The sequence below is a fragment of the Salmo trutta genome, chromosome 32, assembly GCF_901001165.1.
Source record: "Salmo trutta chromosome 32, fSalTru1.1, whole genome shotgun sequence".
NCBI classification, from domain to species: domain Eukaryota; kingdom Metazoa; phylum Chordata; class Actinopteri; order Salmoniformes; family Salmonidae; genus Salmo; species Salmo trutta.
This window is the reverse complement of record NC_042988.1, coordinates 42490382-42507776: the sequence shown is the minus strand read 5'-3', so window position 1 is coordinate 42507776 and position 17395 is coordinate 42490382. Positions and strand designations below refer to the sequence as shown.

The following is a 17395-nucleotide window of genomic DNA, read 5'->3' as shown; positions in this document are numbered from 1 at the left end:
GTTATTCCAGCCCCTCGCAGATGCCGTGCTAGAGTGGGCATCCAGCCTGGTAGGAGGATGCCTGCGCAGCGCGTCTGGTTGCCGGTACGCCTCCTAGGACCAGGCTACCCTACTCCCGCTCTACGCACGGCAACCATCAGGCCCCTGCACAGCCCAGTTCGCCCTGTACCAGCACTCCGCATGTACAGAGCTACTAGTTCCATCCAGCCAGGACGGGTTGTGCAGGAGGTGCATTCAAGACCGCCTGTGCGCCTCCTCCTTCAAGACCGCCTGTGCGCCGGTGTTTCCAGTTCCTGTCTCTCGTGCTGACCCAGAAGTGCGAACCCCTAGTCTGGCACGTCCAGTACCAGCACCACGCATCAGGCTTCCAGTGCGTAATCCCAGTCCTACTCGGCCGATTCCTGCTCCCCGCACTAGCCATGAGGTGCGTGTCTCCAGGCTGATACCTCCAGTACCAGCACCACGCATTAGGCTTCCAGTGCATCAGCTCAGTCCAGAGTATCCGGCGACAGTGTCCAGTCCAGAGTATCCGGCGACAGTGTCCAGTCCAGAGTGTCCAGTCCAGAGTATCCAGTAAGAGTATTAACCCCGGAACCGAGTGAGACGGCCTACAGTTCGGAACCAAAGGAGATGGCCCACTGTGCGGAACCGAGTGAGTCTGCCTGGGATCCGGAACCGAGTGAGTCTGCCTGTGGTCCGGAACAGAATGAAGTTGACAATAACTGTGAATTGTGTGAGTCTGCTTACAGCTCGGAACTGAATGAGTCTGCCTACGACCCGGAACCGAGTGAATCTGCCTACGGTCCGGAGAAAAGAGAGTCTGCCTACAGTCTGGAGGACAGTAGGCCAAAACCAGAGCCACCTCCAGTATAGGTGGGTTGGGGAGGGGGGGTGTAGCACAAGTGCCGTCGTTGACGGCAGCCACCCTCCCTTCCCTCCCTTTAGTTTAGGGGGAAATTGTTTATTGTTGTTTTGGGGGATTTTGTTTTTTCTTTTGAGGTGCAGCCGGGATCTGCACCTTTGGGAGGGGGACTGTCACGTCCTGACCAGTAGAGGGAGTAATTGTATTAGTATTTGGTCAGGACGTGGCAGAAGGGTATTTATTTTGTATGGTTTAGGTTGAGTGTGAATATTGTAGGGGTGTTTGATTTATTATTTCCGGGTTTTGGTTTATGTTCTATGTTTTGTATTTCTAGGCCCATTCTAGTTGTTTGTATTTCTATGTCTAGGTAATTGGGTGTTGGACTCTCAATTGGAGGCAGGTGTTTTTAGTTGCCTCTGATTGAGAGTCCTATATATAGGTATGTGTTTTGTTTGTAGTTGTATTTCGCACTGCTGTGAGTATTAGCCTGTGAAACTGTCAGTCTGTCGTTCTTTGTTTTCTTGTTTTTCTATGTTCACATTTATTTAATAAATATAATGATGAACATGCAACCCGCTGCGCCTTGGTCCCCTCTACCCAGCGACACCCGTTACAATACTACTAGTTCCTTTAAAGTTGAGGTACAATACAACAGAAATACTTAACTTTAAAGGAACTAGTAGTATTTAAGGTACAATACAACAGAAAGGACCATAATACATGATAAGTAACCAAGCAGACACACTAATTGCCAAAAACATTCACACAAATATTAAATACAACAATATACAAACAGTACACCTAAAGAATAATGTGTGTGTAGATTGTGTGTGATAGAGTGGACATGTTTAACTATACTTGTGGGGACCAGAAGTCCCCGCAAGAATAGCAAACTAACAAAAATTCGACCAACTGGGGACATTTTGCAAGTCCAGACGAGGAATAAGGCTTTTCTATGGAGTTTAGGGTTAGAATCAGCATTAGGGTTAGAATAAAATGACTTATATAAACAATACAACTAAAGAATAATGTGGGTGTAGATTGTGTGTGTTAGCGTGTGTCATTTCACAGTCCCTAATGTGCCATGAGATGTTTTATGCATTTATTAAAGATAATTTTGCTTAAACTTTTTTTTAAATCCCAGCAGAAAGAAATCTGATATTTAGTAACAAAATGAGCCCTTGCTCAATATTAATGGGAGAATCTCTTTTCCTATAGTCCTGCCCATTAAGTGCTGTCAATCAATATCAGTAACGTACCAGTTACTGTCAATCAGAGCTGCTAACAGGGGTACAAAGGGTCTGTCTGCCCACCAATTGGCTCTTTTGCCGCAGATAGAGCACGCAGCCTGAACATGCTTTGACTAAACTCAGCTGTGACTTTAAAAACAAGGGACTACGCTATGACTATCAAACTTTATCCAATCAACATTTATCCTTCAACATGGCTTGTTTCGTAGTCTGCTGAGCATCATGATCTACTTTTACATAATGATGTTAGGTAGCTAAGTAAGGGGAGGCCTAATGCTCTCAAGAAAGTATGAGAGTTTAGGGAGGAGATCATTGCATTTCTCTGCAATTACCACCACAACAAACCCAACACATACCAGTGTTAATGCTTGATGAGTAACATACCTTACCACCACAATAAACCCAACACATACCAGTGTTAATGCTTGATGAGTAACATACCTTACCACCACAACAAACCCAACACATACCAGTGTTAATGCTTGATGAGTAACATACCTTACCACCACCACAACAAACCCAACACATACCAGTGTAAATGCTTGATGAGTAACATACCTTACCACCACAACAAACCCAACACATACCAGTATAAATGCTTGATGAGTAACATACCTTACCACCACAACAAACCCAACACATACCAGTATAAATGCTTGATGAGTAACATACCTTACCACCACAACAAACCCAACACATACCAGTGTTAATGCTTGATGAGCAGTAACATACCTTACCACCACAACAAACCCAACACATACCAGTGTATTTGTATTTATTATGTGTAAATGCTTGATGAGGACTGTAGCTGAGGTTTGTTTTTTCAGTGACATCATCAATCACTTGGACTTAACTTGGAACTACAGGGGAGGGATAAAACAGTTATTGACATGATTGAAAGATTGACTGCTTTTCTTTTCTCCTCTGATATGAGCCCCCCCAAAACCTTTTCCCTACAGTGGGTAACTATAGAAGGCTAGGCTGGACAAAAGAAAAGGTCAAGGTAGAAAAATGGCAAAGAAACGTTGGCTAAGCTGTCAGAGTTTTCATTTAAACTGAAAGCGAACTTTGCAAGTCAATTAAGATCAAATTCTTACTTTCAATGATAGGAACAGTGGGCAGCCTAGGAACAGTGGGTTAACTGCCTTGTTCAGTGGCAGAACAACAGATTGTTACCTTGTCAGCTCGGGGATTCGATCTTGCAACTTTTCGGTTACTAGTTCAACGCTCTAAGCACTTGGCTACCTGCCACCCCAATGCAGTTTGATGCAGTTTGTTAGGGACCCTTTCTATACTGATGCGGGGGGAGATGTGTCTGCGAAATCTGACTTATTTTATTTAGTAAATATTTTCTTATTTACTCTATTTCTTGAACTGCATTGTTGGTTAAGGGCTTGTAAGTAAGCACCTGTTGTATTCGGCGCATGTGACAAATAAAACTTGATGTTGATTCGCACGGGACTAGTAATTTCCGGAGACAAGAAACAAATTAGCTTATTCTGGTTGGAATGAAAAATGACTGACATGGCAGATTTAGACAGGACAAAAATTACAGGTATGGTGTTTCGTGCTCGTGAACATTATTACATTACCCGACCTCCCCCAGTAAATCAAATCTCATCCGAATAGTGTATAATACTGCCTGACCTACAGCCAAGGCCGGTCTTTGCCGTTCTGCCACCATAAGGATCATCTCTATGACTATGAGGCTGAGCTACGGCCTTCTATATTCGAGGATTTGCTATTCACTTCCTGAAAAGACAAGATGTTTAAACCCTGATAGCTTTCAGGGAAGTGACCTTCTGTTGTTGGATTAAGCAACGGACGAGTAGCCAGCAGTTGACGCACACATTTTTCTGTGTCAGTCGGGCCTCTGAGTGGAAAGGGAACTTTTGAAAGTACCATGCTTTGATTCATAAGCACGTCTAAGATCGAATAATTTGCTAACAGCAACAGTTTTGTTGAAACAAGAAATATGATAAGAATTCACAGAGAATTTAAAAAATACACATTTAATAGACTAGTGATTTTATCAGTGTAATCAGATCGAAATGATGATGTTATTGACATCGAATTGATTAATATACTAACCAGCAGGTGTTAAAAATTGTGTATAATTCTTAGTGTTGTATAGGTCTATGAATTGGGCTGTTATTATACTAATTATTTTCTGGCCCGCCGACTATTAGCTCAGAATAAAAATTGGCCCAAGGCCAAACCTAGTTGCCGACCCCTGATCTAATGCATTGTATACATCTGGGGACCTACTGTATAAGAGAGAACACAGGAAATACCAGAGGTGTAACGTTTAGTTGTGGACATCTGGGGACCTACTGTATAAGAGAGAACACAGGAAATACCATAGGTGTAACGTTTAGTTGTGAACATCTGGGGACCTACTGTATAAGAGAGAACACAGGAAATGCCATAGGTGTAACGTTTAGTTGTGGACATCTGGGGACCTACTGTATAAGAGAGAACACAGGAATTCATTGGCAAAAACTTGTCGTCCTTAGACACAAAATACAAACATTAGGAGTTATTGCATTGTGCTAGTCATTTATTACAGAGAATAATCACTTAATGGAGCCCCTGTCCTGCTGTCAGCCTGTGATGTGTGTGTTGTAAAGTGCCTTGCTGATGGGCACAACGGCAGTAGGTAGTATACGGGGATATTAAGGCCCGGTGGGTTACCGGCTTCAATATCCCTGTGTAGTACCTACTGCTGTTTTGCCCTCGAGCAAGGGACTTCACCCCTAAGTGCTCCAGGTGCTCTGCTCTGCCACAGCCCCTGTGCTGCTCCCAGCCTGTGACCAACGGGCAAAATAGTCACAGACATCAATGCACTAGTCACAGACACCCCTGAATGCTGACACATAATCAACATTTTTAAAACACTGAAAAATACCCTCAAATCAACTCAGGTTTTGGCCAAACGTGATCTAATACATTGTAAACATCTGGGGACCTACTGTATAAGAGAGAACACAGGAAATGCCAGAGGTGTAATGTTTAGTTGTGAACATCCTATTCTGGTCAGATGCAGGACTGAACTTTTCAGGAGAAGTACAATCCCCTCATTAGTTGGGCTACTAGATGAGCCACAAGAGCCTAACTACTGAGTTCTTATTGCTAATGTTTTTATTTCATATATTTGAATGTATTGTATATTTAGTTAACATTTGATGTATGCAACAAGTGCACTGCATTCCAGTGCTATGGATGTTAGACTATTAATGTGTATTTGTGAAAGTGAAATACTAAATAAATAAAATATGTGAAAAAATAAATCCTAATTTGATCTGACTTTAGTAAAGTTCTTACCATAGGTTTTGGGCTGGATGACACATCAGTTTGATGACCTGAAATAAGTGAACCAAGACAACAATTAGACATCAATTACATCTTGGTAGGTAGGAGACACTGTCTGCATTACAACATATTGCATGACAGGGTAGTGAATTGCTCATCATCCCTGCTCTTCCAAGATGGGTGGTAATTTTATCTAGCATCTTCACAACAACAAAAAAGGTTCCTCACCTGTGTTCTCCATGCCCAGTCTGAATCACCGTGACCATAAGTCAACTCTTCGCCAGCTAAAATATCTTGAGTCGTGAATAGGGTCAAGTGTGGCTCATCGTTTATTTGTATGGCCTTTGATGGGGTCAACTTGGGGTCATGATAGGGGCTGCACCAAATGTTTGATGAATTATAATAATTGATTATTCTTATGTTGTATTAATAGAAGGGGAAAGGCTATAAGACCCCTCCCCCACTACATTTATAGGGTCATAGACTACAGATTAGCAATATATATAAACATGATAAGGTTTAATATTGTTCCACAATTCTTTTCTAGTCTCTGCCTCTTATAAGAAATGGTCTGAGAGATGTGAGAGTTATTGCAGACAAAACAGGTTGTCTGTGAGAAAGCGCCTCAAGGCTAAAAGAGATTCATAGACACAAAACTCTGCAGGGGAGTGAAAGAGATAAGAGACTAGTCAGACGTACCACTATAAAGCAACTTGGGGAGTGGAAAATTACTGCTCAGCCCTTACAAAACACTGGAACTGTTGTCTCCTGCAAGTTTGTAAAACTGTATATACAGTACATGGGCTTGGGTCTCATGAGTAGAAGGTGTTGATGTAGGCAGTTACATCACTAGGGGTTGATTGCAAGCATATTAAAAGCATCTTGGACTTTTCCTATTTTGCAGAACTCAGGAGAGACATCAATTGTATTTTTAATGTTTGATCTTTGACTTCTGTCTACAGCTGTATTTTGATAAAAATTGTTATGATTTATAAGTATTCCTTATTTGTTAATAATACCTTTATGGGGGTTCTCTGCTGCCAATGACATTTTAGATTTACAGTCTTAATTAAAACCTGTTGGGGATAGGGGGCAGTATTTACACGGCCGGATAAAAAACGTACCCGATTTAATCTGGTTACTACTCCTGCCCAGTAACTAGAATATGCATATAATTGTTTGATTTGGATAGAAAACACCCTAAAGTTTCTAAAACTGTTTGAATGATGTCTATGAGTATAACAGAACTAATTTGGCAGGCCAAAACCTGCGAAGATTCCAAACAGGAAGCGCTCTCTCTGACCATTTCATGGCCTTCTTGATCATCTCTAACCAAAACAGGGATCTCTGGCATAACGTGACATTTTCTAACGCTCCCATAGGCTCTCAGAAGGCACCAGAACAATGAATGGTGGCTTTGCAGCCCATGGCTGAAAAACATTAGCACATTTCGTAAGTGGTCGATCTGAGGACAATGAGACTGGAGGCGCGTGCACGAGCAGACAACATGTTTACTTTCTTTCTCTTTGAACAAAAACAACGACTCCCGGTCGTAATATTATCGCTTTTTTACGAGAAAAATAGCATAAAAATAGATTTTAAACAGCGTTTGACATGCTTCGAAGTACGGTAATGGAACATTTGAATTTTTTTGTCACGAAACGCGTCGGGCGCGTCACCCTTCTTTACCCTTCGGATAGTGTCTTGAACGCACGAACAAAACGCCGCTATTTGGATATAACTATGGATTATTTGGAACCAAACCAACATTTGTTATTGAAGTAGAAGTCCTGGGAGTGCATTCTGACGAAGAACAGCAAAGGTAATCCAATTTTTCTTATAGTAAATCTGAGTTTGGTAATTGCCAAACTTGGTGGGTGTCAAAATAGCTAGCCCGTGATGGCGAGCTATCTACTCAGAATATTGCAAAATGTGCTTTTGCCGAAAAGCTATTTTAAAATCGGACATAGCGATTGCATAAAGGAGTTCTGTATCTATAATTCTTAAAATAATTGTTATCTTTTTTGTGAACGTTTATCGTGAGTAATTTAGTAAATTCACCGGAAGTGTTCGGTGGGAATGCTAGTCACATGCTAGTCACATACTAATGTAAAAAGCTGGTTTTTGATATAAATATGAACTTGATTGAACAAAACATGCATGTATTGTATAACATAATGTCCTAGGATTGTCATCTGATGAAGATCATCAAAGGTTAGTGCTGCATTTAGCTGTGGTTTGGGTTTATGTGACATTATATGCTAGTTTGAAAAATGGGTGTCTGATTATTTCTGGCTGGGTACTCTGCTGACATAATCTAATGTTTTGCTTTCGTTGTAAAGCCTTTTTGAAATCGGACAGTGTGGTTAGATTAACGAGAGTCTTTTCTTTAAAATGGTGTAAAATAGTCATATGTTTGAGAAATTGAAGTAATAGCATTTCTAAGGTATTTGAATATCGCGCCACGGGATTCCACTGGCTGTTGAGTAGGTGGGACGATTTCGTCCCACATACCCTAGAGAGGTTTAAAGTGCTTTCCTCACCATCTTAGATAAGCATGCCCCGTTCAAAAAATGCAGAACTAGGAACAGATATAGCCCTTGGTTCACTCCAGACCTGACTGCCCTTAACCAGCACAAAAACATCCTGTGGCGGACTGCAATAGCATCGAATAGTCCCGGCGATATGCAACTGTTGAGGGAAGTCAGGAACCAATACACGCAGTCAGTCAGGAAAGCAAAGGCTAGCTTTTTCAAGCAGAAATTTGCATCCTGTAGCTCTAACTCCAAAATGTTTTGGGACACTGTAAAGTCCATGGAGAACAAGAGCACCTCCTCCCAGCTGCCCACTGCACTGAGGCTAGGTAACACGGTCACCACCGATAAATCCATGATAATCAAAAATTTCAAAAAGAAGTTATCAACGGCTGGCCATGCCTCCCTCCTGGCTACTTCAACCCCGGCCAACAGCCCCCCCCCGCAGCTAGTCACCCAAGCCTCCCCAGCTTCCCCAGCTTCTCCTTCACCCAAATCCAGATAGCAAATGTTCTGAAAGAGCTGCAAAACCTGGACTCAAATCAGCTGGGCTAGACAATCTGGACCCTCTCTTTCTAAAACTATCCGCCGCCATTGTTGCAACCCCTATTACCAGCCTGTCAACCTCTCTTTCGTATTGTCCGAGATCCCTAAAGATTGGAAAGCTGCTGCGGTCATCCCCCTCTTCAAAGGCGGTGACACCCTAGACCCAAACTGTTACAGACCTATATCTATCCTACACTGCCTATCTAAAGTCTTCGAAAGCCAAGTTAATAAACAGATCACATCCCACCGTACCTTCTCCGTTGTGCAATCCGGTTTCTGAGTCGGTCACGGTTGCACCTCAGCCACGCTCAAGGTACTAAACGATATCATAACCGCCATCGATAAAAGACAGTACTGTGCAGCCGTCTTCATCGACGTGGCCAAGGCCTTCGACTCTGTCAATCACCATATTCTTATCAGCAGACTCAACAGCCTTGGTTTTTCTAATGACTGCCTTGCCTCGTTCACCAACTACTTTGCAGACAGAGTTAAGTGTGTCAAATCGGAGGGCATGTTGTCCGGACCTCTGGCGGTCTCTATGGGGGTACCACAGGGTTCAATTCTCGGGCTGACTCTTTTCTCTGTATATATCAATGATATCGCTCTGGCTGCGGGTGATTCCCTGATCCACCTCTACGCAGACGACACCATTCTTTATACTTCTGGCCCTTCCTTGGACACTGTGCTAACTAACCTCCAAACGAGCTTCAATTGTCATACAACACTCCTTCCGTGACCTCCAACTGCTCTTAAACGGTAGTAAAACCAAATGCATGCTTTTCAACAGTTCGCTGCCCGCACCCACCCGCTCGACTAGCATTACCACCCTGGACGGTTCTGACTTAGAATATGTGGACAACTATAAATACCTAGGTGTCTGGTTAGACTGTAAACTCTCCTTCCAGACTCATATTAAACATCTCCAATCCAAAATCAAATCTAGAATCAGCTTTCTATTTCGCAACAAAGCCTCCTTCACTCACGCCGCCAAACTTACCCTCGTAAAACTGACTATCCTACCAAACCTCGACTTCGGTGATGCTTCCAATACTCTACTCATCAAACTGGATGCAGTCTATCACAGTGCCATCCGTTTTGTTACCAAATCACCTTGTACCACCCACCACTGCGACCTGTACGCCCTGGCCCTCGCTACATATTCGTCGCCAGCCCCACTGGCTCCAGGTCATCTATAAGTCTATGCTTGGTAAAGCTCCGCCTTATCTCAGTTCACTGGTCACGATAACAACACTCACCCGTAGCACACGTTCCAGCAGGTATATCTCACTGATCATCCCCAAAGCCAACACCTCATTTGGCCACCTTTCCTTCCAGTTCTCTGCTGCCAGTGACTGGAACGAATTGCAAAAATCGCTGAAGTTGGAGACTTTTATTTCCCTCACCAACTTTAAACATCAGCTATCTGAGCAGCTAACTGATCGCTGCAGTTGTACATAGTCCTTCTGTAAATTGCCCACCCAATCTACCTACCTCATCCCCATACTGTTTTTATTTTATTTACTTTTCTGCTCTTTTGCACACCAGTATCTCTACTTGCACATCATCATATGCTCATTTATCACTCCAGTGTTAATCTGCTAAATTGTAATTATTCGCTCCTATGGCCTATTTATTGCCTACCTCCTCATGCCATTTGCACACACTGTATATAGACTTACTTTTTTTTCTGCTGTGTCATTGACTTGTTTATTGTGTTATTGGCTTTTTTATTGTTTACTCCATGTGTAACTCTGTGTTGTTGTCTGTGTCATACTGCTTTGCTTTATCTTGGCCAGGTCGCAGTTGTAAATGAGAACTAGCCTACCTGGTTAAATAAAGATGAAATATATATATATTTTTTTTCAATCAGAAGTAATCATGTTTTGTTTTGTCTATAATTTTAAACATTTTGTTCACCTGGTAAAGTAACATCAGATGGAGAGATTGTAGAGGGAAACAAGTATTCGAGTGGAAGAGAAATGTACTGGTGGATTGTGATTGAGAGGGTGTCTGAGTTAAAGTAAACAGATATGTAGCTAGTGAAAGTAACAAAGAAAGTGGGAAAGAAAGGAAATGGGAAGTTCATTGGAAAGTAAGAATTCTAATTTGATTAACCTGTCTGGGATAGGGGGTAGTATTTTCACGGCCGGATAAAAAACATACCCAATTTAAACTGGTTACTACTCTTTCCCAGAAATGGGAATATGCATATTATTAGAAAATTTGGATAGTAAACACTCTGACGTTTCTAAAACTGTTTGAATGGTGTCTGTGAGTATAACAGAACTCATATGGCAGGCAAAAACCTGAGAAGATTCCAAGCAGGAAGTGGCCTGTCTGCGAATTTGTAGTCCTTCTTTTGCTTCTCTATCAAAACTACAGTATCTGAGCTGTTACGTGACACTTTCTAAGGCTTCCATTGGCTCTCTAAAGCATTCAGAAAGAGGATTGAGGCATCTTCTGTCTCTGGGCAAAGTATAGCAACTCAGTTTGTCATTGGCCTGCCTGGTGACTCAGAGATTGGAGATGCGCGGTCCCGCGAGAATGCTGTTTTTACTTTTCCTATTTGAATGAATACACTATTGTCCAGTTGGAATATTATCGCTATTTTATGAGAAAAATACCATAAAAATGTATTTTAAACAGCGTTTGACATGCTTCTAAGTACGGTAAAGGAACATTTTGAATTTTCTGTCTCGATATGCACTCGCGCGTTACCCTTTGGGTAGTGACCTGAACGCACAAACAAAACGGAGGTATTTCGACATAACTATGGATTATTTGGAACAAAATCAACATTTCATCTGGAAGTAGCAGTCCTGGGAGTGCATTCTGATGAAGAACAGCAAAGGTAATACCATTTCTCTAATAGTAATTCTGAGTTTAGTGAGCCCGAAGTTGGCAGGTGTCTGAATAGCTAGCCTTGATGGCCGAGCTATGTACTCAGAATATTGCAAAATGTGCTTTCGCCGAAAAGCTATTTTAAAATCTGACATAGCGATTGCATAAAGGAGTTCTGTATCTATAATTCTTAAAATAATTGTTATGTATTTTGTCACTGTTTATGATGAGTAATTTAGTAAATTCACCGGAAGTTTTGGGTGGGAATGCTAGTTCTGAACATCACATGCTAATGTGAAAAGCTGTTTTTTGATATAAATATGAACTTGATTGACCAAAACATGCATGTATTGTATAACATAATGTCCTAGGAGTGTCATCTGATCAATATCATCAAAGGTTAGTGCTGCATTTAGCTGTGGTTTGGGTTTATGTGACATATATGCTTGCTTGAAAAATGGCTGTGTGATTGTTTTTGGCTATGTACTCTCCTAACATAATCTAATGTTTTGCTTTCACTGTAAAGCCTTTTTGAAATCAGACAATGTGGTTAGATAAATGAGAGTTTTGTCTTTAAAATGGTGTAAAATAGTCATATGTTTGAAAAATTGAAATTATTGCATTTTTGAGGTTTCCCCCTTCCGCCCTTCCATTGGATATTTGGCGAGGCGTTCCGCTAGCGGAACGTCTAGATGCAAGAGTTAAGATTTAACAACATTTTTATTTTCTCCTTTCGGAGAGGATGGGGTGTCCCTATCTCTCCCTTTGAAATCATTCCCGAGGCTGTTGCCTTGGGAGAGCAGTTAGTAAAATTTCTGCAAAGAAACACATCGATGAACTTGAAGGCTATTTTTTGGTAATTGTGTCATTATGTGCCAGATGTTAATTGAGACTACAAACCGTTAAAATTGGGTTACTTGCAGGTTTTTACTGGTCATTAGGACGAGGAGATTCATTTGGGAAATCCATTTGTAATATCGAGGACAGTGAAGAAAGCAGTGGGAAAGGTGGATTCTATCGATCTAGAAGCCTCCTTGTTTTGGTTAATTGTGTTGATGATGAACAGAAGAAGCACTGGATCTGGCTAAATTGTCCACGTCAGAAGCAACATGTATTGATCTTCGGAGCAGGGCGCCTGCCAAAGCAGTTACAGCTGGAGTCTTGTTGGATATAGTTGACGAGTACCTTAATCAGAAAATCCCAGGAGTGGTCAGTGCAGGTCACCTGACCCCTATGGTAAATGGAAGGAAGGAGAAAAGCCTATTGATAGGATCTGTACACCCAATTAGACAACAATCACACCATTAACATCTGCTACCCATGTGTATGTGACCAATACAATTTGATTTCATTGATTTGTACTGTCATATTGTGATCAATATTAAAACATTTCCACCTCTCTTCTTCCATCTATTACTGTACTGTCATATTGTGATCAATAGTAAAACATTTCCACCTCTCTTCTTCCATCTATTACTGTCCTGTCATATTGTAATCAATATTAAAACATGTCCAACTCTCTTCCATCTATTACTGTACTGTCATATTGTGATCAATATTAAAACATTTCCACCTCTCTTCTTCCATCTATTACTGTACTGTCATATTGTGATCAGTATTAAAACATTTCCACCTCTCTTCTTCCATCTGGTTGATGATCCTTTATTAGTCACATCTGTCACATCATTTCATTCAGTTGAATTGAGTTCATACAGAAACAAGATTGTTGTGTCAAGAATTTGACAAATAAACATTGTGCAATATTTACAAACACCAAGAAGCCCAATAACAACAAGATCAATGATGTGTAAATGAAACCAGTTTAACAACACAGTGGGGTGATTAATTATATTAACCTGTCTGGGAACCTGGGACGTTACAATATTTACAAACCCAATAACAACCAGATCAGTGATGTGTAAATGAAACCAGTTTAACAACACAGTGGGGTGATTTATTATATTAATGAATGACTCTAGATGACAATGTCTGTCAACTTCAATGGTGTTTATTCATGAATATTTACAATCATATGTTTACACACTAGAGAGATATTCTACATTGTTCATACCAAACACCCTGGATAGAGGGGTTTACACGCTAGAGAGATATTCTACATTGTTGTTCCAGTGTGTCTTACTGAACATGACTAGAGAGATATTCTACATTGTTGCTCCAGTGTGTCTTACTGAACATGACTAGAGAGATATTCTACATTGTTGCTCCAGTGTGTCTTACTGAACATGACCCTGATTAGAGTGAAACATCATGTTCTGTTTGACACAGAGACCACCTGACAAAGGGATGCTGAGGCGCTACAACCCCAAAGATGAAACCCTGGATAGAGGGGCTCAGTGAATGTGGTGTGGAATGTGTACAGGTGGGTCAGTGTGTCAGAGGAGGCTCTATAGAAGGACAGAGTGCCGGCTGACCAGTCCAGATACACTCCTACTCTGTGGGAGCTGGAGGAGGGGACGTCTATGGTAGTGGAATTATTATTGTGCCTGGCAGAGTAACTTTTGTTAGAGCAGCGCAGAATCCAGGATTTGTCATTGTATCCAAGCCAACAGTCCTCACCCCCTTCTCTCCTGCTGATTCCTTTATATGCCACTCCTATATCAGCATCTCCCCCACTCCACTCTTCCTCTCCTCTCCCACTCCACTCTACCTCCCAGTAACAGCGTCCAGTCAGACTCTCTCTACACAGCACCTCTCCACAGTTCTCAAATCTCTCTTGGTGATCAGGATATGGATGGTTCCTTCCCATATGTGTCACCTTTTTGTTACCCTCAGACAGAGAGAGGTATCTGTATATTGTGTTTGGGTCCAGTGTGAGATCACAGGCATCTGATAGATGAAACCAGACACAATATTAGAAATCATCATCATTCACATTGGAATGTTAACTCACTTTTCACTAATTCATTTAATGTAGATGTTTCTAGGTATCAAAAGGAGAAGTTAAGGTAACTTGAGACTTGTTGAATGATCATATGTTATACTGTATGGTAATATAAAACACACTTATTCACAATAATTACACACACACACACACACACACTTAACACGAGCGCGCCACACACACACACTCACCTGTATACATGAACACACACACACACACACACACCACACACACACAAACACACACACAGTCAAAGCAACTCTTTGTAAACTTTGGGGTCCCTGAGTTCTGCTTCTGTAGAACTAAAGCTGATATTTAATATGACCAAGTAAGTAATGATGGTGGTCTTTGACTTTGACTTAACTTGAATTAAGACTTATTCTTAGTCATATTCTTCACAGCAGTCAACACTCACATTTTCTAAGCCCAGGTTTCATTGTGTTCTCTCCACCATGTTCCACACTGTAGCGGTAAGCAGAAGAACAGACAGTCATTGAGTGATACACCTGAACTCACACACACACACACACACACACACACACCTTTGTCCAAGTGGTGGTAAGAATGTTTGTCTTAACTAGCCTGAGAAGTCCAAGATGAATATATGAACATTATATGAACATAAACCAAAGCCATAAACCCTACATACATGTTTCATAATAGGCGACAGTACAGAATGTCACCTTTTATTTCAGGGTATTCATACATATCATATCTGTTTTACTATTAAGAAATGAAAGCACTTTATGTATATAGTTCTCCCATTTGAACAAGTCATAATTATTTGGACAAATTCACTTATATAGTATTAAAGTAGTCATAAGTTTAGTATTTGGTCCCATATTCCATGCCTGCAGTGATAACATCAAGCTTGTGACTCTACAAACTTGTTGAATGCATTTGCAGTTTGTCTTGGTTGTGTTTTGGATTGTGTTTTTCCTAATAGAAACTGAATGGTGAATAATGTCCTGTCATTTTGGAGTCACTTCACTTGTATTGTCAGTAAGAATAGAAGATGTTTCTGAACACTTCTACATTGACGTGGATGCTACCACGATCATGACTCAGTACTGGTACTCCTTATAGTCTCATTATTACCTCAACTACCTGGTACCCCTGCACATTGACTCAGTACTGGTACTCCTTATAGTCTCATTATTACCTCAACTACCTGGTACCCCTGCACATTGACTCAGTACTGGTACTCCTTATAGTCTCATTATTACCTCAACTACCTGGTACCCCTGCACATTGACTCAGTACTGGTACTCCTTATAGCCTCATTATTACCTCAACTACCTGGTACCCTGCACATTGACTCAGTACTGGTACTCCTTATAGTCTCATTATTACCTCAACTACCTCAACTACCTGGTACCCCTGCACATTGACTCAGTACTGGTACTCCTTATAGTCTCATTATTACCTCAACTACCTGGTACCCCTGCACATTGACTCAGTACTGGTACTCCTTATAGTCTCATTATTACCTCAACTACCTGGTACCCCTGCACATTGACTCAGTACTGGTTCTCCTTATAGCCTCATTATTACCTCAACTACCTGGTACCCCTGCACATTGACTCAGTACTGGTACTCCTTATAGCCTCATTATTACCTCAACTACCTGGTACCCCTGCACATTGACTCAGTACTGGTACTCCTTATAGTCTCATTATTACCTCAACTACCTCAACTACCTGGTACCCCTGCACATTGACTCAGTACTGGTACTCCTTATAGCCTCATTATTACCTCAACTACCTGGTACCCCTGCACATTGACTCAGTACTGGTACTCCTTATAGCCTCATTATTACCTCAACTACCTGGTACCCTGCACATTGACTCAGTACTGGTACTCCTTATAGTCTCATTATTACCTCAACTACCTGGTACCCTGCACATTGACTCAGTACTGGTACTCCTTATAGTCTCATTATTACCTCAACTACCTGGTACCCCTGCACATTGACTCAGTACTGGTACTCCTTATAGTCTCATTATTACCTCAACTACCTGGTACCCCTGCACATTGACTCAGTACTGGTACTCCTTACAGTCTCATTATTACCTCAACTACCTGGTACCCCTGCACATTGACTCAGTACTGGTACTCCTTATAGTCTCATTATTACCTCAACTACCTGGTACCCCTGCACATTGACTCAGTACTGGTACTCCTTATAGTCTCATTATTACCTCAACTACCTGGTACCCCTGCACATTGACTCAGTACTGGTACTCCTTATAGTCTCATTATTACCTCAACTACCTGGTACCCCTGCACATTGACTCAGTACTGGTAATCCTGTTAGTCTCTAACCCTGAGTTATGAATGACGCAGTTACAGAGGCTACAACAGAACATGCTAACCTCTCACCATTACCAATAACAGAGGCTACAACAAAACATGCTACCTCTCACCATTACCAATAACAGAGGCTACAACAAAACATGCTACCTCTCACCATTACCAATAACAGAGGCTACAACAAAACATGCTAACCTCTCACCATTACCAATAACAGAGGCTACAACAAAACATGCTAAGCTCTCACCATTACCAATAACAGAGGCTACAACAAAACATGCTAACCTCTCACCATTACCAACAGAGGGGGTCTGATCTTTGTGGCTCTGTAACTTTCTCATTCCTCATTCTTCACGATTCATTCATGATTATTCATAATCATGGTAGCATCCACATGAATGTAGAAGTGTTCAGAAACATCTTCTATTCTTACTGACAATACAAGTGAAGTGACTCCAAAATGACAGGACATTATTCACCATTCAGTTTCTATTAGGAAAAACATAATTTAAAACAAAACCAAGACAAACTGCAAATGCATTTAACAAGTTAGTAGAGTCACAAGCCTGATGTAATCACTACAGGCATGGAATATGGGACCAAATACTAAACTGATGACTACTTCAATACAATATAAGTGAATTTGTCCAAGTAATTTAGACTTCTTCAAATGGGAGAAATACATACATAAAGTGCTTTCATTTCTAAACGGTAAAACAGATATGTATGAAAATACCCTCATATAAAAGGTGACATTCTGTACTGTTGCCTGATATGAAACATTCTATCTCAAATCCAAAATGCTGGAGCATAGCACCAAATTTAAAACTGTAAG

At 41.2% G+C, this 17395-nt stretch overlaps 2 protein-coding genes across 2 annotated transcripts in view; both read right to left on the bottom strand.

Moving 5' to 3' along the window:
• LOC115171939 (NLR family CARD domain-containing protein 3-like) overlaps positions 1 to 17395 on the bottom strand; it is a 1137260-nt gene that overhangs the window by 895745 nt on the left and 224120 nt on the right. The gene's annotated exons all lie outside the window — the stretch shown is intronic.
• On the bottom strand, positions 13516 to 14709 carry LOC115171942 (stonustoxin subunit beta-like). The gene is made up of 2 exons (XM_029729204.1): positions 14663 to 14709; positions 13516 to 14192 (listed from the first exon to the last, which is right to left on the bottom strand). Exons 1-2 carry the CDS (start codon positions 14682 to 14684, stop codon positions 13612 to 13614), a joined length of 603 nt encoding a protein of 200 aa, XP_029585064.1. The 5' UTR covers positions 14685 to 14709; the 3' UTR covers positions 13516 to 13611.

What these genes read in the sequence shown, in the direction of transcription:
- LOC115171942 (XM_029729204.1), bottom strand. Translation starts at nt 14,684, where the DNA reads ATGAAACCTGGGCTTAGAAAAT. An exon ending in GAAACCTGGGCTTAGAAAAT is followed by an intron (nt 14,193 to 14,662) that starts GTGAGTGTTGAC and finishes TTCATCTATCAG; the next exon opens with ATGCCTGTGATCTCACACTG.